Below are 23,583 nucleotides of genomic sequence, written 5' to 3' on the forward strand. Positions count from 1 at the left end.
CCACCGTTGTTCAGACCGGTGTTTCCCTCTTTTCGGCGAGGTACTGTTTTTCTTTTCTATTCTGCGTTGTTACGTGGTGGCCGCCGGCGACGGGTCATGTGTTTCTGGTGGGTTCTGGTGGTTGTCGGTTCTCGAAGCTCTGTCCAGTTTTGGTTTGTTGGAATCGTTTTCCCCAATCTACAGTCTTGTTTGATTTGCGCTTACTCTCGCCGTCGGTTCCCTCGGCTCGTTTGTTCGTCGCCGGTGTGTTCGTCTAGTTTGTGTGTGCTCGTGTTGTTCGTGGTTGGTAATGTTTGTTTTCGTTTTATTCTGTATTTGTGTTGTTCTGTTAACTTTGTTTGTGTTTCTGGATTAGAGATTGGGTGGTATTGTAGTGTTTTGTTAACCCGTAAGGGTCTACTCCTTTTAACCCAAAAGGGTTGTGTTACTATGTGTTGGACTCATCCTACGATATGGGTTCAATCGCGTCGTTATTGTGAAACTGGTTGTGTTGGTGTTCTTGCCCTATTTGATTCTCTGATGTTTCAGGTCTGTTGAGATCTGCAGGACTCAAGACGTCAGGATTGCCTCTACTATGGTACCGGCTACTTATCCGTCTATGTCCCTCTGACTGTTCTCGGATTGTTTTGCTCGAAAGGGCTTTTATGCATGTTGCTTGTTCAGGGGGTTATTGGTACGTGGATCAGGTTCCGTGTTGGCGGTTGATCCATTCACTAAATTTTAAACCCGTTTTTTATCTTGGTGGTGCTCGCACTCTTCATCTTTTTTGTAACTTGGTTTTGCACCCGTACACGGGTTTGTTGGGTTGCGCAGCTTGCGCTCTTGATGAGTGTTTGTATTATTTTGATTTATTAGAGTCGTTTCGATCTGGTTTTTTTGTTTGATCACGATGTATTAGATTGTAACCGGGTCAGGTTTAATGTCTTCCAATCTCTGTATCTTTTTATTTTTATTTAATATATTTCTCTTTTGCTTATAAAAAAAGAAGAAAGAGAAATTACAAAACTTAAAAATAATAGAATAATAAAATATTATTTATAAAAGAGAAAAAACAAAATTAATATTTCATTGATATTATTGAATAATATATAAAAGAGCTTGTGAGCTATGAATGAATGGTCTAAACCACGACTTTAACAAGAATACTATGGCTGGCTTGAGAAAGAAACTTCTCTTTTTGATCTTTTAAATTTTTCTCGAGCCTTTCTCAAGTAGAATGTTGAATATGAGTTGGAACCCACTTTATTTCTAAAAATAAGTATGATTTATTTTAATCTTATCTATAATATGTAAAAAGCCAGACATATTTCTCTTTCTCTCTCCTCTCCTCATTCAACCTCATTCCTCACATTTAATGTTGATATACAATTATGAGTTTTAATGCCCATTTTCTCACATTTTGAATTTAAAAAATATTTCCTTAATTTTCACGGAGCAATAAATGTGATATAATTTCGGTAATACATTTATTTCTAATTATGGTAAAAATACGTTTTTCTTGGCAATAGAAGAAAAATTCTTATATTATTTGTGAATGAAAACCATACATGATGATGGATGAGATGTTTGAACTAATTTATTATCATACGTTGTGTTTTTGTTGATTTTTATGTATATGTTTTTTAATATTTTTACTTTTAATTTATACAATATACTTTTTTTATGTGGTTTTGCATTGGTAGAATTTTGTGTTATGGTTCTTATTGCTAATTTGATGTAAATATACATGTTTTGATTTCCAGGGATTCCTAATTTTCCATGGAGATTGATTTGTGGAGATAAAGTTGAGATTCATGGAACAAAATATATGCAACATTCATATTATTGAGGTACTATTATTTTGTGCAATTGTTTATATGATATTGATTTATATTTACCAACAATATGTAGATATCACCATTTTATTTATGTGATAGGTATTTCAGGTATAATAATATCACTCTTTTTTTGTCTTTATTTTTTTTTATTCACCTTCTCATCAAATTTTCCTCACATCAATTTTAATCTTCTTATACTTTTGTTTAACCTTTTTTTTTTTTTCCGGCTACAACAATCATAGGTATTCTCTTTTTCTCTTCACCTCTTTTGTGTGACTTATTTGTATGAAATTTTTTTGGTCTAATTTTTTATACATTTCTATCATAATTGAATACCCTGATTTGAGTGTTTGCAACGTGTATAACCTTAATACATGGTTTCTAATTTTGATTATAATTGTTTTCATTGTTTATTACAGATTCATGATCCAGTAAAAAGATAAGAATGTTATACCATCTATATATGTGATTGATCTGTGGTTTTTATTTATTTGTTTGGTCAAGATCTGTGGTTTTTATTTTATATTGGTATTTCTAGACATCTATGTTTTTTTTTTTTTTTTTTTTTTTTACAATAGACATCTATATCTTACATGTTAAGAAGATGAAATAATTACATGTAGTAGACATATATATTAATGGACCTCTCTGTTGTTGAGAAGATGAAATATTATATTTATCTTACATGTTTACTGAACCTCTCTATTGTTATAAAATAAAAATTTGGAACTCTCTATTTTTTTAATTCTTTTTATACGTATTTTTTCATCTCTCATTCTTTATTCATTTGGTTCAATCTACATATATATACATATTTAATCAAAGTTTAAACATGAATAAAGTGTATCATGAAAGTGTACACAAGACACATGACAATTATAAATTATTATTCTTTTATTATTAAACCTTAAGTAAAAAAAAATGTAGAAACTTTAAGTAATTCCTAATTTATATAATTCTCTATAAGCAATCATATATAAATCGATTTCATTTTTTCTCTCATATATCATATGGCCTGATTACAACAACCAACACATCTCCTTTGATTTTGCCTTCAATGAAATCTATCAAATCTATAAATATGATAAAACCAGATTTATTTGTCTTTCTCTCTCATCTTCTCATTCATTTTCATTCTTCATGCATTTGAAATTTAATGTGGTTATTAAAATTAATGACAAAAAAACAATCTGTCCAAAGTGATGATAAAAAACGAAAATGGTACATGTAGAAAAAATTGTCCAATCCAGCCCATTTGTATATTTTTTTGAGCAACCAATTGTCCGGTCCATTCCATTTGCGTATTTTATTTCATTAAACCAAATTAATAAAATTGTTGACCACACACCATATGTAAATATGATAATCCCAATTATCACATTAATTACATTCATGATTCTTGCCTTTTTTTTTTTAAAACGCATCATAATTTATTGATTTAATGAAATAAAAGTCATTCCATTTGTTAGACCAATAGCGTGTTTTTAATAAGGAAAAGTTTTTCTATAACATTAAACTGATATAAATACAAATAATAAAATGACTTAAAAATTTATTTGAATCTTTTTATAACAAGAAAAAAGTTGTCTAAATATAGCAATAGCAATAAGAAATTCCACAATTTTATGCGGAAAAAAAAAATCACATAAACTGTTCAATTAATACTTTTATTTTAATTTTATATAATTAAAGGATGACATAAAAAATAAGTTGTACATATGAGAAATATATGCCATTAAGGACTTAGGAATTAATGAATTATGAATATACATAACCAATAAAATAAGAATTATTCTTACTATTAAAACAATTTAAAATAAGAATTATTATTAGTCATTGCAATTGTAATAGGATAAAAAAAAAAGAGTGTAAACATGTTTATTAAAAAAAAAGTGTGATATCCTCTTTTAATTTATTTTTAAAAATTGAGAAGCTTTATACGATTTTGTTTATAATTCAAAATTACAAATTTAGAAAATGACTACTATTGTACAGATTTATTTGTTAGTATTTATTTACACTTTTAATTTTAAGTTATTTCATCCATAAATCAGGGAAAATAATTAATGTGATTATTTGATGTCTTTCTGTTCTTATTTTTTTATTTTTTATTCTCATATCTTATTTTTCTTGCAAATATATGATGTATATTTTTTTATCAGTATTTACTCCCGATTTTTTTATTTTTATTATGATTTTGTCAATATGATGTTTTATATTGGATTTAATCATCAGTTATATTTCATTTGCAAATATGTAGAAAGAATGTGAAAGAACTCAATTAAGACCAAGATGATTGCAATTGAGCAGAAAATTGATGTATTTTTTATTAGGTTAGGATTATTTTCCGTATTATTTTTTATTTATTTAGAGAATACCACCAAAGAGGAGAAAGGGCGTTATAATTTTTCAGACTCCTTTATTCTTTTCTATTTGGTTAGTTACTCTTTATTGTTAATTTCTTTCAAAACTTCAATGTGATTTATTTGATCCAACTTTTTTCTTTTTTGCAGATGATTCAAGGTTTATCTTTGGTACTTACAATATTATATTGGCAGTTTCAAAATTCATAAACTATTGTTTTTATTGTAATTAAATTTGAATTAATTAGAGTTTTCAAATATTTACCCGAAATACAATTTTTATTGTTCAAATGAATATGTTATAGAGTCGATTGAAATTTGACTTATCATTTAATTAGTTTTGTTTGTTTGTCTCTTTTGGTTGATCTTATAGTTGTAACATGGAAATTTGGATATTTTGTCCAAAAAGTTTATATAAGGGAAACATGAAGAAAGAAGTGTTTATGTGTCCAAAAAAAATAAAAAAAGTTTATATAAGGAAAACATGAAGAAAAAACGGAAAAAAGGTAATTAAACAGAGAAAATTAAAGTTTATGTGTGCAAATTTTTGTTTTGTACGTGTAATATTATTTAGAAGTTTCACTGCCACTTTCGATAAAAAAAAAAGGTTTCATTGTCACTCAATTGCTCAAGTCAAATATAGAAATAATATATAGCTAGCGTATTAATCTTACACTAACACAAAATTGGGCACATAAAGAAAATCTCATAGTATAGTTTTTTAACAAAAGAAAATAACAAGTCTACAAAAATATGCATTCTAACCAAACAAAATAAATTAATATGCATTAATTATGACAGTAAAAGAAATCTATAGATTCATACATTATTACGGGATCTATTATATTTTTGTAATATATATTATAGTTTGCATTTCTACTCATATTAATATGAAGGACTATTTTTTTTGTAATTTCTACGAGAACTTATATATATATATATATATATATATATATATATATATATATATATATATTAATATGAAGACCCATATTTTTTTTTTGTAATTTTTATGAAATCTATATTTTTATTCATATTAATACGATGACAATTTTTTAAAAGATATTAAGGAGGCCTAAAAGCCCAAAAGAAAAACAATTACATAGAAATCAATTGAGGGGTAGTGTTTCCCAAGAAATCAAAGTGAAATATAACCCTAATTTGAGTTGGACAAGCATAAAAAAATTATAACATACATCAATAGGGGCATATTTTTTTATTGTAATTTCTACGAGAACATGTATTTATATGCATATATTAATATAAAGACCTATTTATTTTATAATTTTTACGGAATCTATATTTTTAGTTATATATCAATAGGGAGACTACTTTTTTTTAATTTCAACGAGAACCTATATTGTAGTCTATATTTCTATCCACAAACATTGTTTTCCCGTAATTCATATCTACCTCAAAGTCTTTTTACGAAACCTTAAAGCCTCTTCCATATATTCCATAGAGAAATTATTTTCCATCAACTTTATAATTCTTTTAGTGGAGAATAATATAAACAATAAGTATGATACCATTTAAATTTGATATAAAAAAAACGAACTATAGGAATATTTCTTAAAAAAAACTATGACATTATACATAAATTTTACAGTTAGTTTTTATCACAAAGTGGTATTTTTATTATTAAATTATATAAGATTGTAAATATTCATGTAGTTGTCATCAATTATCTTCTATTAACAATTAAAATTTTAATTTTTCAGCTTAAAATAAAATATATTATTTACAAGTCAATAAATTTACAAACGCATTTTTACTCGTGACATTTCGGGATAATGCCCTTCCATCTAATTTACAAATGCATTTTTACCCGTGATATTATTTATAATGCCATTCCATTGCTTATACCGTGACATTTTTACAAAGAAGAGTTTAACTTCATTTACAGCAATCTAAATCCTGCATTACACATAAACTCAATTAAAATGCAAGGATATTTTGGTCTTTTCAAAAAATAAACACACTTATCTCTCTAGGGATGACAATTTGACCCATACCCAGAGAGTACCCGCAAAAACTACCCACAACGGGTTGGGTAAAAACCCGCATTTTGGGTACGGGCACGGGTATGGGTAATTACCCGCAAAAATGAACGGGTATGGGTGCGGGTACGTGTACCTTAGTACTCACCCCGCCCCATACCCGCATAATATATATTTATTTATTTTATTTATATTATTATATTATAATATATGTAAATCAATTTAAAACAATACAACTTTACTAAACTATAACATATTTTTAATAAAAATGTTTATTTATAACATATTATAAAAATAATGTGAATATTTAACATAAATATGAACTTTAACATAAAGTTAGTAATAATTTTGTTTATAATTTTCATTAGTCAGTATTAATAAAAATGTTTATTTATAACAATATAAAAATAATGTGAATATTTAACATAAAATATGAACTTTAACATAAGGTTAGTAATAATTTTGTTTATAATTTTCATTAGTCAATATTAAAATCTTTGAAATTTTTTTAATTCTATTAAAATTATATGATATTTTATAATTGATCAATTTACTTTTAGTAAAAATGCGGGTAACAGGTACGGATATGAGTACCTAGGTTCCAATAGGGTATGGGGACGAGGGCAAAAGTTGTTACCCACACTGGTATGGGGATGAGTACGGGTATTTTTTCAATCCGCGGGTATGGGGATGGGTACTATGGTACCCTATCCATACCCTACCCATTTCCATCCACATCTCTCTATTCTATTTCTTTTCTTTTTTCTGTTAAACCAATCAACACATCAAATCTACTATATTTCTCATTTATTTCTCTCTTCTCACACTCTCTCTCACCTATTTTTCTCTTCTCATTTTCTTATCACAACCACACACACCCTAAGAAATTCTGAGCAAAGTCTCTGATTAACTTCTATTTAATTGCAAAAATTTACAGCTTCAACCTTCTTCTTTTTTTACTTCAAAATTTACAGTGACATCAAAATGATTTTGTTTAATAGCGAAGGACCATTTTCAATGTCACAGGTCTTAAAAGATCAAGTTTATGTGCACAGTTTTTACAGTCGTTCTACTATACTATAGTTCCTTTGCTTTCTTTTTTTTTTTAAAAAAATAAATTATAAGTGACAAAAAAAGTTGATGTGGCAGCTGAGTCACTTAAGTGACTTACCACATCAGCATTGACTTGATCAAAATTGACCTTTTGCAAAATGGGGTAAACATAGGGGGCCAAAAGTGCTATTTTAAAACATAGAGGGCCAAAATTGCAACTTTCCAAAACTTAGGGGGGTCAAAAGTGCAATATAGCCAAAAATTGATTATATATTTTTTTTGACAAAAGGTAAAGTATTAATTTTAGACTTAACTAATTAAGTTTTTAAGTTCTCGCTTCTTTGCCGCATGATGCGAATAACTCTAGCATGTGTTAAACTTGAAATTCTCATATCCTCCACCTTATGTGGACAAAATGATTCCACTTGACGAACGTTAAAATGATCGTTTATGAAAATTTACTTAGTGGTCATAAATAAAAACATGAAAATTTGACTTTAAAGGTTCATGATAATTCCACTATTTATCTACAATTTTTAATTATTGACTTTTTACGACTATAAAGACATCTTTTATAATTTATATTAAAAAATTGCAAATTTTATAAAGAGTTAAAAAAAAAATTATTTTTATAAATATCTCAAATTTCATTTTTACTCTTTATAATTTTTTTTTAACAAATTTTGGTTCTCAAATATTTTTCGTAATAACTTTTAGTCTTTGCTTTTAAGTCAGTTCATCTGTCTTATTTTTTGTAACGACTTTTAGTCTCTGCTTTTAAGTCAACTCATCTTTTGTTAAAAAGTCTAAACTTCAATATGATAATTTCGATAATTTTTTTTAACAAAAGATGGATTTTTAAATGCCAATTTTTTTTTTTTTTTGACGAATTAAGCGTCACAAACTTAAAAATTGATATTTAACTCATCCCATGTTAAAAACAATTAAAATTTTGCAAGATAGATTTCTATATATTTAATAAAGGGGGCTGCTAACTTAGACCCAGTTGGGTCTAAGTTAGCAAGGTGCACCTTTTCAGTTGGACCAAAATACCCATTCTTTTTAATTAATTAACCAAATTACCATCAATGGACGCGGATCCAGTGTCGCGCGCGTACCGCAGTACCATGGTTACAGGCTGTTGATTTCCATCAGACAGCCAAGATCTGATCTCATCAAGACTGTCTGATCAATCAGACAGCCCAGATCATCCGAATCCATCAGATTCCAGTGCGTGCACCACACTGGATTACACCCTGGAGAGAGAAGAATCTACTTTTTAAAAGCAGGACACGTGTCGCTGTCTGATTGGCTGGGCGTGATTTTTTTCCATTTAATATTTTGAACTCAATTATTTCGTTGTAAATTAATTTTTTATTTATTTTTTTTATACCAAAATTCATAATTTTTTTTTCTCTACAAATAGAGACTTGGTTCGTTTGATTTGGACACAGAAAAAAAAACCCAATTTTTCACTACCTTAATCTCATTTTTCACTACCTTACATCAACTCACTGAAACCATTCTACCAGCAAAATGGTTTCAGATTACAACTCTCTGAAACCATTGTACCAGATAAATGGTTTCAGAAGCAAACACAATTAATAAATTACTCACTGAAACCATTCTACCAGTAAAATGGTTTCAGAATACAACTATGTGCAACCATTCTACAAGCTAAATGGTTTCAGAAGCAAATAACTAATAATCAACTTACTGAAACCATTCTACCAGCAAAATGGTTTCAGATTACAACTCTCTGAAACCATTGTACCAGATAAATGGTTTCAGAAGCAAACACAATTAATAAATTACTCATTGAAACCATTCTACCAGTAAAATGGTTTCAGAATATAACTGTGCAACCATTCTACCAGTAAAATGGTTTCAGAAGTAAACATTAGTTTTTAATTACCGTTTTATCTCATTTAATTAACTAAAAATAGTTTCAGGTCTCCAAAAATTTCATAAAATATACCAAAAGTTCCAGAATATTATCTACTATTTTCCTGGTATAATGGTTTCAGTGAGTTGGTTGAGTGGTGCGTGTTAAATTACAACACACAAGTAACGTATTTAGTAGACAAAAAATGAGATTAAGGTAGTGAAAAATTGTGTTTTTTTTTCGGTGTCCAAATCAAACGAACCAAGTCTCTATTTGTAGACAAAAAAAAATTATGAATTTTGGTATAAAAATAAAAAAATAAAAAATTAATTTACAACGAAATAATTGAGTTCAAAGTATTAAATAAACAAAAATCACGCACAGCCAACCATTGTGTGACACGTGTCCTACTTTTAAAAAGCAAATTTTTCTCTCTCCAGGTTGTAATCCAGTGTGGCGCAGGCGCTGGAATCTGATGGATCAGGATGATCTGGGCTGTCTGATTGATCAGACAGTCTTGATGAGATCAGATCTTGGCTGTCTGATGGAAATCAACGGTCTGTAACCATGGTCCTTCGGTACGCGCGCGACACTGGATCTGCGTCTACTAATGGGTATTTTGGTTAATTAATTAAAAAGAATGGGTATTTTGGTTCAATTGAAAAGGTGCACCTTGCTAACTTAGACCTAACTAGGGTCTAAGTTAGAAAACCCCTTTAATAAATATGACTGTGAAAAAAATTCAAAATTTCGACAAGAGAGATTCTTATAACAATATAAACATAAACATGAATACAAAAACTCTTTCATGAATATAAAAAGTGCATATGAGTTGACTTAAAAGCAAGAATCAAATATTATGACAAAAAATATTTAAAGGACTAAAATATGCTAAAAAGAATACAGAGACTAAAAATAAAATTTAAAATATTTATAGAGATGAAAATTTTCTTTTAACTCTTTTATAAATATATTTTTTACCCGTGCTTGGCACGGGTCCGGATACTAGTACAATGAAGATTATTTATTTTAGAGACAAAAAAGTAAAATTCACCACGAAATATGTTCATCATCATTAGGTTCAATAATTGTTGCATTAACCGAAAAGTTTTAATCAATAAGATTATTTTCTTTATGTTTTAAAGTGAGATAAATAGCTCAATTGATTGAACTAGTTAAACTAAAGATTAAAAGTGTTAAAGGTGTTGTAAATAAAAAATAAACTAATACAACAAGTAGCATGCTAACAATTTTTTATTACAAGCCGTAAAAAAAAAAAACAATTTTTTAGTACAAAAATCTCTTTTGAGCCTTATCTAATAATGACCATAAGCTATCTGCTTCTTCTAGGAATGAATTCGTAATTCTAAAAAAAAAATAAAAAATTTAAGTTCATTCTTCCAAAGTCTTAATTCTATCTAGTACTTCCTCCGATCTATTTTATAAGAACACTTTGTGGAAAAAAATTAATTTTTTTTATAAGAAATTTTGACCAATTTTCAAATGTTTTAAATGTTTAATTTCACTTAGAGATGTGTTATTTGAACAACAATTTTGGAACAACTTTTGGGATAACTTTCTTTTCACTTATTCTTATTGAAAAATAACAATATATATATATATATATATATAGAGAGAGAGAGAGAGAGAGAGAGAGAAAAGAAGAGAGAGAATAAGAATGTAACGTGAGCATGAGAGAAAAAGTTGTCAAATGTTGTTCAAAAATTGTTGTACAAATATCATTTCTCTTTCAATTATGCCTTATTTACTATGAAAGATAATTTAAAAATAAGTAAGTTAGAACCCACTTGGGGTTGGTCGAGTGGTATTGGTTTGAACCCTTGAAGTATGCTCCTCTCAAGGTCTCAGGTTCGATTCCCACTAGTGCCAATTTCGGTGGGCTAAGTCCATACAGAGCAAAAAAACACTGGCTTTAAATGGGACTCCCGCAAGTGGGCGGTAGGATTGATCCTCTTGGATTAGTCGGTCCTAAGCCATATACCAAGTTTTCAAAAAAAAAAAAAGTAAATTAGTTGAATAAAACGTAATTAAATAAGGGTATACATGGAATAGATTTAAATTTACAAGAGTATTAATGAAAATAACTATGTTAAATATGCTTATTTGGTTTGTGTGATTTTTTCAAAGTATTCCTATAGAAATGATCGGATGAGTATTAATTTTATCTTCAATTTTATTTTAATATGTTTAATATAAATACCTTGAAGACACTATTTAGCATGACTCATAATTTAATAATATTTTGCAGTTTCACCTTTTAAAATAAATAAGAAAAGGAGAGGATATTTGCCCATTTTATAGAAAAATTTCTCTTTGTTGTTAAAAATAAAAAATAAAAATATCCCATAAATCTACACAAATATGTGGACAAATAAGATTATTTTTTTACTCCTACGTGTCTTCCAAGTTGAACCAGCCGACATAAGCTCACACGCCAGCACATGGAGGATACCTGTTGGCCAATCCATGAACCTCCACGTGGTCATACTCAATAATGGATTCGAGCAAAACAAAACAATAATCATATGCTTTTTGAGGCCGACATAAGTTATTAATTTAAGTTTATAAAATTAATTTAAAAAAATATACCAAAAAAAAATTAATTTAAAAACTGTTATCTAGTGTCTCGAGTACTAGTGAACTTAACTCAATTGATATGACATTACAATATATATGTAGGGGTCGGGATTCGAACCCCGATCATCTTATTTATGCACTTTAAGAGTGTAATTTTCTAACTATTAAACTAACGGACAAAAAAAAAATAAAAAAAATAATATAATCATCTTAAAATTTATATAGTTAATTTATTTAAAATGTAAAAAATAATATTTTAAATGCAAAAATTTATCATTTTTATTTTTTTTAACTAATACCCCAAATAGACTAGTTAGTATGATCCAATTAATTATAATAATTTTGCACTAATTTTGGAATAGATATATTTAATATGTTAAAATTTTAAAAACCAATTGTACCAAAATAAAAAATCAAAATCAAAATCTAATTTTAATTTTAATTTTTTTTTAACAAATACTTTTAAAGCATATGTTAGTATGACCTTTAACTTTTGTATTAGAATTAAATTTGTCTTAATCAAGTAATTACACTTAAATGGTTAATGTTAATCAGCCTTAACACAAAAAAAAAAAAAAAACTTGTTTTGAACTTAATTTTAGTTAAAATTTATGTTTAATTTTTTTTTGTTAACCTTTCAATTTTCACTAACAATTTAAATCTTGGTAATTTAAATCTTAGTTTTTTTTTTTTTAAGGAAAATTCAAATCTTAGTTAAAAGCTAAGTAAAATATGATTAAGAATTATTCTTAATCAATTCAAACCTTCTAAAATAAATTTACTTAGACTAAATATTAATTTTGGTTCTCTCTTTTTTTTTTTAGGTAAGTAGTGTAATTAAATATCTGACCACATGTTTAAGAACCAAGATCCTTACTACTTGTTGGAATTTCACCTTTTAAAGGTGAATAAGTGGAAGTATTAGGATTCAAACCCCGATCATTGTAATAATTTGTAATATCCATGCCAATTGAGCTATGTTCACCTGGACATCCTTTTTATTTTTAGCAACTTTGAATTTATATTTCATCGATGTACTCTATCAATTTAAATGAATGAATATTGTTTATTTTTAAAAAAAAAAAAAAACTTAAAGATTTAACAAGAAAAATAATAAAATATAAAATCGCTTTCCCCGGGTCAATCAGTTTCGATTGAAATTTGCATAAATTGCAAAGAGAACCAATCAATCAAACAGATCAGATCATAGTATTAATCTCAAGGTCCTTCCTTCCTTCCTCAATATTTTATTTTCTCTTATTCTTTCTTGTGACTTGTGATCATCTATCTCATCGATTCAAAATGTGGAAGAGAATGGATTTTCAACAAGAAACAGCTCAGTTGCTAAACTCAGATTTCAAAGACTTGAGTGATGCTGCTAATAAACTCGCTACTCATGTCATCAAAGTTGCTAGTGTTGGCGGTTTTGGAGCCTCTTTCTTCGGATTTTTTGCTGCTGTTGCTGCTATGTATGTTCTCTTTCTCCATTCATTTATTAGATTACATATTCTTTCATATTCAAATGTTTAGGATATTTGTTTTTGCTTCAAAACTTTCATTTCTTTTACTGAATTCAATTCAAACTGTTGTTTGCTGATGCTTATGTTAGGATTAGAACGTCGAATTTTGATCAAATTCCAAATCACCCAAATTACTTCACTATTTAACTCTTTCACTTCAACCACCAGACCATTTTATAGCTTAATGTCTTAAAGTGAATAAGTGAATTTTTGGGAGTTTGAAAGTGGAGTAACCGAGGTTTGAATCTAGATTCTTGCATATAAAATGCGATGTTTCTATCAACTAAGCTAAAACTCACGGAAACCTCTCTTATTGATATTTATCTAAGGTTCTGTTTGGTAAAAAATAGTGGATGGCCGAGAAGTTAGCTCATAACGGATAGCTTAGAAGCTAGCTTTTATCTTATAGCGAATGATCAAGCTGATTGAATTTGTGGTGTTTGGTAAAATTAGCAGTTGACAACTAACTTATAAGTATGAAATGACATAAAAAAATATATATTTAATTAATATTTAATTTTTTTCAAGTAAGATGATAGGGGTAAAATTGGAAGAAAAAATGATAAGCTATAAGCTACTTGAAATAGCGTTTGAAAAATAAGCTATAAGCTAGTAAAATAAGCTATAAACTCTTTTTTAAAAACGGTTACAAACAAAGCTTTAGCTTATAAGCTATAAGCTTTTAACTAGTGCCTTTATTGAGTAAAAAACAAAACTACTCTCTTTATAACACTAGAACATTTGTTACTTGTTTTATAACACTAGAACACTTGTTACTTGTTAGATGATGCTTGATTTTTCTTATTGTAAATTGATCATATGAGTGAATACAAAAACAATTCCTAAAGTATATTCCTTTTTTATTATTATTATTATCTATTGTTCAGTAGCCCACTAGCTAAAAATGTATATAGTAAATATATTCCTTACTGATATGGGTTTGAATTTTCTAAAAGTTTCTATATTCCTTACTGATATTAGAAAAAATGTATATAGTAAATATTTCCTTGTCCTCATGAATTTAGTTCGGTTGATAGGAATATCGCATTTATATACGAGAGCTGGAATTCAAATCTAAATACTTCGTTTATTCACCTTTAAAAGGTAAAATTCTAGACTACCTAAAAAAAAATAGAGTGTATATTTCCTTGAAGTGAAACAAGTCAACGAGAGATTTAAGACGTGTGAATAAGATCCATTTCTAGACAAGATATTAATATGAATGCTAAGGGTAGGAGGCCCACCCATGAGTCATGAGGAAGTCGGTAGTTATCATGTTGCTATTTTAGTGGATAGTCTTCAATTCCTGTCACTGTCTTTGTCCCAACAAAATGAAGTATTTTTGTCAATGTATGAAAAGCATTGAATTTGCCAACTGTTATTCAAAACAGTATTATTTTGTTGTATAAGAATGAATGAAATAAATTAAAACAGTGGGTCAGTTTTGTAATTTAACATAACAAACATCAAATTATATTGTAAGTTTACTTATCAGTGTCAAAGTTTCTCACCATGTTGCCTTACTAGATAAGTTATTGATGCTTGTTGGAGAAACTATAGTTTTTCTATGACTTAACTGATTATGTTAATATGTTCTCTGCAGTTACCTGTTGGTTTTGGATCGCACAAACTGGAAGACGAACATTCTTACATCACTACTCATTCCATACATTTTCTTCAGTTTGCCTTCAATTGTTTTCGGTATCTTCAGGTGATTTTTCCCTCCCTATCTTCGTTGTTATCATACTTTTCGTACCTTCAGTTTTATCTAATATTATTCAACTTATTTTCATGACTATGCAGAGGAGAGATTGGAAAATGGGTTGCTTTAGTTGCTGTTGTATTAAGGCTTTTTATTCCAAAGCATTTCCCTGGTATGTTACAATTTTGCTTAAACTTAATAGTGGCATTGCTTCCACGATGTACTCAGAATCAGCCCTTGTCGCTTCAATTCGTCACTACAAAATGAGTACGATGAAATATTAAGTATACATTAATAACTCGTCATGATTGTTATTGCAGATTGGTTGGAATTGCCAGGTGCTTTGATACTTTTGATTGTTGTATCTCCTGAACTAGTCGCAAGCACCTTTAGAAACGACATTGTGGGAGTGATTGTGTGTTTGGTCATTGCATGTTATTTGCTACAAGAACATATCCGTGCATCTGGTGGTTTCAGAAACTCCTTCACTAAAGCAAATGGCGTATCAAATTCCATCGGCATAATTCTTCTGTTAGTCTACCCCGTCTGGGCACTCCTCACCATAATATTTTAGGTGTCTGCGCTTGAGTTTGATTATTAAGTGTGATTGAATTAAACCAGTTGTGTTCTGTAGTCATTCATTTGTTGGATGTTGATGTCAAATACTCTGTCATTGTTTGATGTATCACCTTTGTTATTTCGTTTACATGTGTAAAAATATGAAATCAAGTCTCATTTTGAGACACATTTTGGCTTCATTGAATGTTATGAAATAAAAATGATGAAGGGGGTTGAGTGGATCATTTTATTCTTATCAGTGGGATATAACTTAGACAAAATACGTAGTTTAAGTTATTTAATAGTATTACATTGGTCATTTAAGTGTTTTTCGTCTTAATTAAGTTCTTTTAAGTCTCAAAACGTGCATGCCGTTACCCTTTTTTGAGGTCAAGAGAGCCATGAAAATACAAGCAAGTTCAGGTTCTGCAGAACTAGAATCTGACATATTCTCATGGCTAAAATTATGGATTAGATGACAGAACAAACAATCAGGGCCAAAATAACTTCACAAAAACAAAAGTAGTAAAAACAGTTGTTGCAACTTGCAAGGTCAACAAAATATATAAATATATAGCTTTTCGAATTTTGCAGATAAGCTTATTTTCTTAATCTTTTAGGAGTTTCTGAATGAGAATATTATGCACTCCACTTAATACAAGTTAAAATGTATCCTGAAAACTGCAAGAAATCATTATAATTTCAAACAGAATTCCTGGCTCACACCATTGCTCCCTTTACTTCCTTGTATAGCAGGTCAATGCAATCCTGCATAATTTGGTAAAAATTGTGAATCATGTTACTAATTCAATTAGTTAACATAACTAATGAAGATAAATTTGTACTATATAATGAAATATAAACTTAGTAGTTACGATATTGATTAGAGAACATGAGACAAACCTTATAGTGCTTTAACAATTGTGGTCTCTTCAATTTGAATGTTGGAGTTATTAGATCTCTTTCCACATCAAAGGGAGTTGGTTCCAGATGAACTGCTTTTATCAGCTCAAAACCTCTAAGCTGAGAGAATATCAATCATGTTGTTAAATGTAATAATCACTAAGATCAAAATGTAGCATAATACAAGAAATTAAGTATACCGTTGACATTATATTTACGTACTTGATGTTTCTGATCAACGCTGTTGAGCTCGTCCAAAATATATTTTCTTGCCTTTATATTTTCACATAAAGATTTAAAATCATCAGACAAATTATGCTTCGCTGCCCAATCCTCGAGGGCTTGTTTTTCAGGAATCACAATTGCCACCAAGAAAGATTCAAAACTATTTCCGTAAACCCAAATCTGCATGGGAAATAAAATCTTTTATACAATAATGGAATTGCGTGAATTTAGCAATTCTTAAGTCAGCTTTTTCCTCGTAAAAACTTGGCATCAAACAGAATGTTCTGTGATTAATAAAGCAGAAACATACTGATGTTATAAGAGGGCACTGTAAGTACTTGTTTTCAATATTCTCCACAGCAACATATTCTCCTTGAGACAATTTGAAGATGTTCTTTTTTCTGTCAATAATTTTCATTGCTCCATTTGGCAGCCATTCTCCTATGTCACCTGTAATGGTTTTTCAAAGTGTTCGAAAACACACCGCATTTAGAGGCAACTTTAACAATCTATATGTAGTATGTATTAGAAGGAAAACAAGAATGCAGAAAGATAGAAGTTCGTGACAAACTCATCGTCAATCTAAACATGTATCAAGACAATATGAGGACTTACCTGTATGAAACCAACCATCAACCATAACCTCTTCAGTAAGATCTTGACGCTTGTGGTAACCGGAGAACAAGGTGTTCCCTCTCAAGCAAATTTCTCCACGGGGTTGATTGGAGAGCGCATCATATTCCATCTCAGGCACAGATTCAAGCCTTGCTTCAATGGTTGTCATGGGGACTCCAACTGTTCCCGTCATAGAAAACACATTGGTTATTGCACTGAAACAGCCCGCACAACTTTCGGTGAGACCTGTAAAATCAAAATGATAATAATCGATTATCATCTAACTACTTCAATGGAATAGACTCCTCAAGAATAAAAAAGTAAAAATCAAATCAGTGAACTATTTCTTGTAAAACAATCCACCTCTATTATTTAACCAAAGACTCAAATACTATATAGTATACCATATCCTTGTGCCAGCGTAGCTCCGAAAGTGACCCTCAGAAACTCCTCCACGTTCATAGACAAAGGAGCAGCTCCTGATAACATGAGTCGAACTCGTCCACCCAATGCATGTTTTATCTATCAACAAAACCATTATTTCAAGTTTCAGAAAAACTTTCTGAACTAAAATCAGAGTTATAAAGTGGAATATATACCTTGTCAAACACAAGCTTATGAATCCAAGGCGCTGCTTTGTCTTGTGGAAGACCACTATTTAGATAACCCAATTTGCTGTCAATGGATTTTAGATTAGTATACAAAAGGACAGAAATTAGAAAAGTACAAAAGTATGGAATATCATAGAGTTCAGCGGCAAAACATACTAGTTATATGCATACTGAAACAGTGTCTTTTTCCATGATCCTTCCGATGAAATTTTGCTGTTGATACCTTCAAGTGCAAGTTAAGCTTATAGTCAATTTTCAAATGACAATCTAGTCACATAATCACATTTAACATAAAATTCAATGCTTACAACAAGATCATAGCAACAACAGAAGAAGCATTCTTGTCTTACCAGCATAAACACGGTCATAAATTCGAGGAACACCACAAAATATAGTTGGTTGCAGTGTCTGAATATCTTCCATTAAGAATCTGATATCCTGCAAGAATCAACATGAAAAATTCCATGAAGAAAATATTTATAAAGAATAAAAACCAGATATTACTAATAAGAACGGAATCTGAATCCAAAGCTTACGCCTTGCCAAAATCCAATTGAGGAGCCCTTGTAGAGGCTATAGGTCACCATTATCTGGTCATATACATGAGCAAGAGGAAGAAACGAGAAGTACACATCGTCTTCGGTTGCCTATAAATATTACATAGCATGTGTTCATGTCAATTAAATAAAGAAAAACAAATGAAATAGTAACTAATTAAGGATATAAAGAAAATTATTTATCGTACCGCTTTGTCTGTTAGAGAAAGTATTTGGTCAATGGACAATACTTCAGTCATGAAAGCCTCATTCTTAATAATGACACCTTTTGGTTCACCTGTTGTTCCACTTGTGTACATGATTGTGCAGATGCTAGTCTTGTTTTTTAATGGTAAATCCAAATCCAAATTTCCCTAGTGAAATAAAGAGATACGATAAAATTATACCGAAAGAGAAAAATCTCTTGATTACAATGGAGAAACTCAATAAGCAACTGCATATCAGAGTTCTTACCAGCTGGAGAAACTCTCCCCATGAGAAGCAGGATACACCAAGTTCCTCGGCTTCTTTCTTTTGTGCGGTTGAAACATTACCGAAACTCACAATAGCTAAGCCATTAAACCATAGAAGTTAATATTGATTAGTTACCATCAAAAGTTCCTTAAAACTAATAGTAACAGAAAGAACATAGAAAGGTTAGGCCTACTTTTAAGACTTGCACACCGACCAAGACATGACAAAATCTGTAGAAACAAAAAGGAAACAAAAGAAGCTGAAAGTTCTCGAAATGATATGCTAATAATCTTGAAGAAATTCAATGAATAAATTAAAAGATTAACAAAAGATTGTGCTGCAAGGAAACAAAAATGAAAAGCCAGAATGTAAAAGAGTGTGCTCCAAGAAACAGAATAGAACTTACAGAAGGAATTTTGCTTTGTTGTACAAATGCTATCGAAACTTCGGCATGGTTTATGATAAATTCTACAGCATTAGGACCTGTGACACATAAATATAAGAGACATTTATTAAACTCTTTTAAGTTTCTAAGTCCAATAAATAATTAAAAGTAAGTTTATTGAGATTGATAGAGAAAAACACAAAATCACAAACCAAGGGTGTCATATAAGGGAACATATGTTACTGCATAGCTGTTACAAGCCTGCAAACACCAAATTTGAATCAAGTAACTAAACTAAAGTATTAACGCAATAATTAATAAGGCTAATCATATATTATAACTATGTTTAACATACTAAATAGTTGCTTAATTATAATTTTCTCTACAAAGATAAAGTGATATACCTCCATTGCAATTATCCATTCAGGACAATTGGATCCATATATGCCACAACGGTCTCCCTTGTGATACAAAAACACTAGTTAGATTAAATAATTAAGTACATAATTTTTTTCTAAGAACATCTTAATTAATAGAGCAAGAACAATTACAGGATTGACACCACGGGTCCTCATGGAAGAACCAATTTGGATGGCAGCATTATAAGCCTCCTCATATGTGAGCCATTCATAGGGACCAGCCTGCAAATTCAATTAAATTCTCACATGATGTACCAAATTCAACACAAAAGTTATGTTGGTGGTGGTGGGGGGGTTTGTGGGGTGTTTGTCATAAATTCTATGTTTTTTTTTAATAAGCAATCATAAATTCTATTTTTTTTACAAAGTGTTCCTTATAAAAAGGCCCGGAGAGAGTAACATCACTAAGATATGTTCCCGTCAACATATCTCAATCGATAGGAATATTGCATTTTATAAATAGGACCGGAATTTAAATTCAGGATTTCCCACTTATTCACTTCAAGTAGAAATTGCATTAAACTACTTGACAAAAAAAATACTAAAATATTGATTCAAAAGTGATGGTAAAATACCATCAATACAAAATTTAATTACTACTAGTTGGCTATACAAGTTAATAATAAACTTAACTTAACTTATATAATATCAGTAGCTATATAAGTTGGCATCAAATCAAACACATGAGGACTAGCTGTATATATAGCCGCCCTAGCTAACTTATGGGCTATCATATTAACTTGCCTCCTAGAGAACTCAACCAACGAGTAAGAACATAAGTTTAGTAAACAAGATTTACAATCTTTAATAATAATAAACTCAAAATAAGATAGATCATGTGTTGTCGTGTTGAAACTGTCGACAACGCTCTTCGCATCCAAATTAAAAATAACATTGTTCGGCCCCAATTCACCTACCCATTTGATTGATTGGAGTAAACCAAAAGTTTCACCTTCTTTGACCGTAAGTTGGGAGGCCAAGCACAAAGTTTTGGCTCTAACAAAACGTCCATCATCAGACAAATGCCTATACCCAACACAATTTTTATACTTTCTATCTCTCTAAATTATAAACCTCAATAGACAAATTTAACATAGCAACTAATTTTGTTAATATGAGTAAAGTCACTCAAATGTGTATATAAGGATTATTTATTTAATTTTTTATCAAAAAAAAAAAAAGGATTATTCAATTCATGTTAATTATTAATTTTTCCCAAGCATTATTTTCTCATTTAGTTAGAGACCAAATTAAGTCTAAACAAGAATAGTTAAGCTATAGATACTCCCATCTAAGTAAGAAATGATGCATACAAATTGCAATGACGCAAAAGAAAGACATGAATGAAAGTTAACCTTAGTAGAATCTGTTTTGTGACGCCGTCCCAACATTGGTTTGCTGGGGCTCCTCGCAGCAGAATCCCTGCACAAAGAAGCATCAAAACAGGGGTTACACATACTTTAGTAATTAATAACACAATATTTAAAATAAAAACAAGTGGCCCATTAGCTCAGTTGGTTAGAGCGTCGTGCTAATAACGCGAAGGTCGCAGGTTCGAGACCTGCATGGGCCAGTTTTATGAAAACATTTTTTTTTTATTTATGCAAATTTTTGTGAACTTACATGCTAATTGTTTTCTAAGCCTATAGTGATATCCACCGTTATTTTACCGAAACTAAACTCTAATACTATCATATCCAATGTGATACCAAACCTAGGTTAAATAATGAGAAAGAAAAAGTATACTGTAGTTAATAGTGACCTGAGAAAGTCCCATGGAGATTGAAAATGAGAAGGTAACTCCAATAAACCATCTTTAGCATAGATGCATCTATACACAGGACCTGCTGATGGTTTTTCATGAGTTGCAGATCTTGCTTCTTCCACCTTGACAGTGTATACATCCACCATTGTGTGTGATGCCAAGCTGTGATCAACAAATGGGGGTGTGTTACCTTGAAGTCTATCTGTAGTGGGAAGTAGTTGAATGAATTTAACAAGGGATATGGTGTTAGCAGAGTTAGTTGAGCTGAAGCATGAAACATTAAATTCTAACATTATGTTTCGGAAATTAATGCAATTATTATTTTTCTAAGGTGTTTTCATTTTTTGCCTTTTTTATGCAGTTTGTGACTATGCCAGTTTTGGTAAGCCATCTATCTACCTTACATTTTTTATGATAACCCTCTAGTTTTCGAGACAAAATTTTACCGTAATTCTGAGTTCAGCCAGAAAATTGTAAAATTTGATCAATAATTATTTTATTTAGAAACCAAGTTCAGATTATTTTTAACAAATACGGAGTAATTTTTTAAGTTGAAGACATTAGTCATTTAAGCTCAATCATGTACTTGTACTTCCTTTGTCTCATTTACAATACTTTTTGTTTTAAAATAATTTAGAATTTTTTACTAAAATACCTTTATTTATTGTAATTCAACTCATTTAACTATACCAATTACCATTAATAATAATTAGAATTAGTAAATAAAATATTTTTATAAAATAGATGGAGTAATTTCTCCAACATTTATTTATTTTGGCTGGGGACGTTTGGTGAAGCTAATGTACCTTCAAATTCAATTCATATTATGTATGTATCCTATCACATGGACGAAAACAGAACATATTAAAACAAGTTACTGCTCTGATAAGCGAAAATATAATGTAATGTATAATAGTCCATATAAAATTTTATTCTGACGTTAAATTGACCCCATACAATGGGATTGATTCTTTCAAACTAGTTAGTACTTAAAATGACTATCAAATTTATTAAAAAAAAATAATAATAAAAAATCAATAAAAGATATGTACAACATATTAATTTGTTTGTTAATATATTTTGTGTTTAGTTATTTTTATAAATTTCACTGTCAAGATGAATAAGTGGAGTATCTGAGGTTCAAAACCCGGCCTCTGCATATATAGTGCAATATCCTTAATTATTCATAAACAGAGAAAAGGAGGCCAAGAGTTTTCATTACAATGAACAAAAAGCTTAACATCTCTAATATCACTCTCGAGCTTATATGATTTTGCAAAATTAGAGTGCTCAAACAAACGTTTCAAATGATCTCAAACCTCCTAAATAGTATCATATTTAGCAAGTTGTATACATATTGATCATGTTCCTGCATAGATGTTAAGGGTATATATTTAGTGAAACCTAGCCGGCGATGCATTTTTTTGAGCTCGACGGGGAGGGTCCTAATCTTATGCATCCCTAAATGATTAGGGAATCAGATGCATGTAGTTCTCTTGCAAATCGGTGCTAGGCATTGATATTGGCTTTTCTCTAGTGAAAGAATGAATGTGATCCCTTTTGATATTTATGATGTCTTATATATATATATATATATATATATATATATATATATATAGGGGTTTTCTAACTTAGTAGGAGTGTCATTGGAGATAATGGAAGGAGTAGTTGAGAGATTATAGGAAGTAATGAGGTGGTGGTGGAGTAAACATAGGGAGTAGTGAGCAAGTTCAGCTTCCACTCTCCTCAACCTCTTCCTAGTTTTTAGGTCATGCTCCTTAAAGGATATTGTTTAGTTAATTGATAATTGCACTCCCATTATATGGGTCGAGTTAGAACGATTATGAATAAGGTCCAAAATGGTCATGACGGTCAGGCGCCGTGACCAAATAGTACCCTAGGATTTCGCCTGGAACAGATCCAGATAAAGATCTTTGAATTACTAACATCCTCGGCTTCCAACTCTTTTGCATATCGTGTTTCATCTTTTTTATTTGTGAGCTTAACAGATGTTCCATCAAACTCCACATTTTTTTTCCTTTCAATTTTTTTTTTCATTACATAACTCCAATAAGAATCATTTTCTCCATTGACTTGAACAATAATAGATTGAAGAGAATCAACTTTATCATTAGTCATTAAAACAAACTGCAG

General features: G+C 29.9%; 2 protein-coding genes and 1 non-coding gene across 4 annotated transcripts; 2 read left to right on the forward strand and 1 right to left on the reverse strand.

Moving 5' to 3' along the window:
* The first annotated feature begins 12,849 nt into the window (after positions 1-12,849).
* LOC123915687 (cold-regulated 413 plasma membrane protein 1) lies at positions 12,850-15,741 on the forward strand. Of its 2 annotated transcripts, none has more exons than XM_045966888.1 (4): positions 12,850-13,185; positions 14,840-14,947; positions 15,040-15,110; positions 15,259-15,741. In XM_045966888.1, exons 1-4 carry the CDS (start codon positions 13,019-13,021, stop codon positions 15,510-15,512), a joined length of 600 nt encoding a protein of 199 aa, XP_045822844.1. In that variant the 5' UTR covers positions 12,850-13,018; the 3' UTR covers positions 15,513-15,741. The 2 variants fall into 2 exon arrangements, with proteins under 2 accessions (XP_045822844.1, XP_045822845.1); XM_045966889.1 differs by having other exon boundaries at positions 13,113-13,189.
* Positions 15,742-16,031: 290 nt separating this feature from the next.
* On the reverse strand, positions 16,032-21,719 carry LOC123915686 (probable CoA ligase CCL6). Its single transcript, XM_045966887.1, has 19 exons — positions 21,427-21,719; positions 21,020-21,086; positions 19,797-19,886; positions 19,650-19,706; positions 19,458-19,506; positions 19,267-19,343; positions 19,054-19,090; positions 18,861-18,955; positions 18,596-18,760; positions 18,387-18,497; positions 18,201-18,288; positions 18,007-18,073; positions 17,839-17,914; positions 17,644-17,761; positions 17,240-17,485; positions 16,935-17,074; positions 16,622-16,804; positions 16,400-16,519; positions 16,032-16,264 (listed from the first exon to the last, which is right to left on the reverse strand). The coding sequence occupies exons 1-19, from the start codon at positions 21,573-21,575 to the stop codon at positions 16,217-16,219; spliced, it is 1,983 nt and encodes a 660-aa protein (XP_045822843.1). The 5' UTR covers positions 21,576-21,719; the 3' UTR covers positions 16,032-16,216.
* On the forward strand, positions 21,164-21,237 carry TRNAI-AAU. Its single transcript has one exon. It is a non-coding gene; the product is annotated as a tRNA-Ile (tRNA).
* Positions 21,720-23,583: the final 1,864 nt, after the last annotated feature.

The sequence above is a fragment of the Trifolium pratense genome, linkage group LG3 (assembly GCF_020283565.1).
Source record: "Trifolium pratense cultivar HEN17-A07 linkage group LG3, ARS_RC_1.1, whole genome shotgun sequence".
In the NCBI taxonomy this organism is placed as follows: Eukaryota; Viridiplantae; Streptophyta; class Magnoliopsida; order Fabales; family Fabaceae; genus Trifolium; species Trifolium pratense.

Excerpts from the sequence above, each read along its gene's own strand:
- LOC123915687 (XM_045966888.1), top strand. The coding sequence starts at position 13,019 with ATGTGGAAGAGAATGGATTTTCAACAAGAAACAGCTCAGTTGCTAAAC. Across the intron at positions 14,948-15,039 it reads ATTGTTTTCGGTATCTTCAG|AGGAGAGATTGGAAAATGGG; the intron begins GTGATTTTTCCC and ends ATGACTATGCAG. Across the intron at positions 15,111-15,258 it reads TATTCCAAAGCATTTCCCTG|ATTGGTTGGAATTGCCAGGT; the intron begins GTATGTTACAAT and ends TTGTTATTGCAG.
- LOC123915686 (XM_045966887.1), bottom strand. The coding sequence starts at position 21,575 with ATGGTGGATGTATACACTGTCAAGGTGGAAGAAGCAAGATCTGCAACT. Across the intron at positions 19,707-19,796 it reads GGACCCGTGGTGTCAATCCT|GGAGACCGTTGTGGCATATA; the intron begins GTAATTGTTCTT and ends TTGTATCACAAG. Across the intron at positions 18,761-18,860 it reads GGGGAGAGTTTCTCCAGCTG|GGAAATTTGGATTTGGATTT; the intron begins GTAAGAACTCTG and ends TTATTTCACTAG.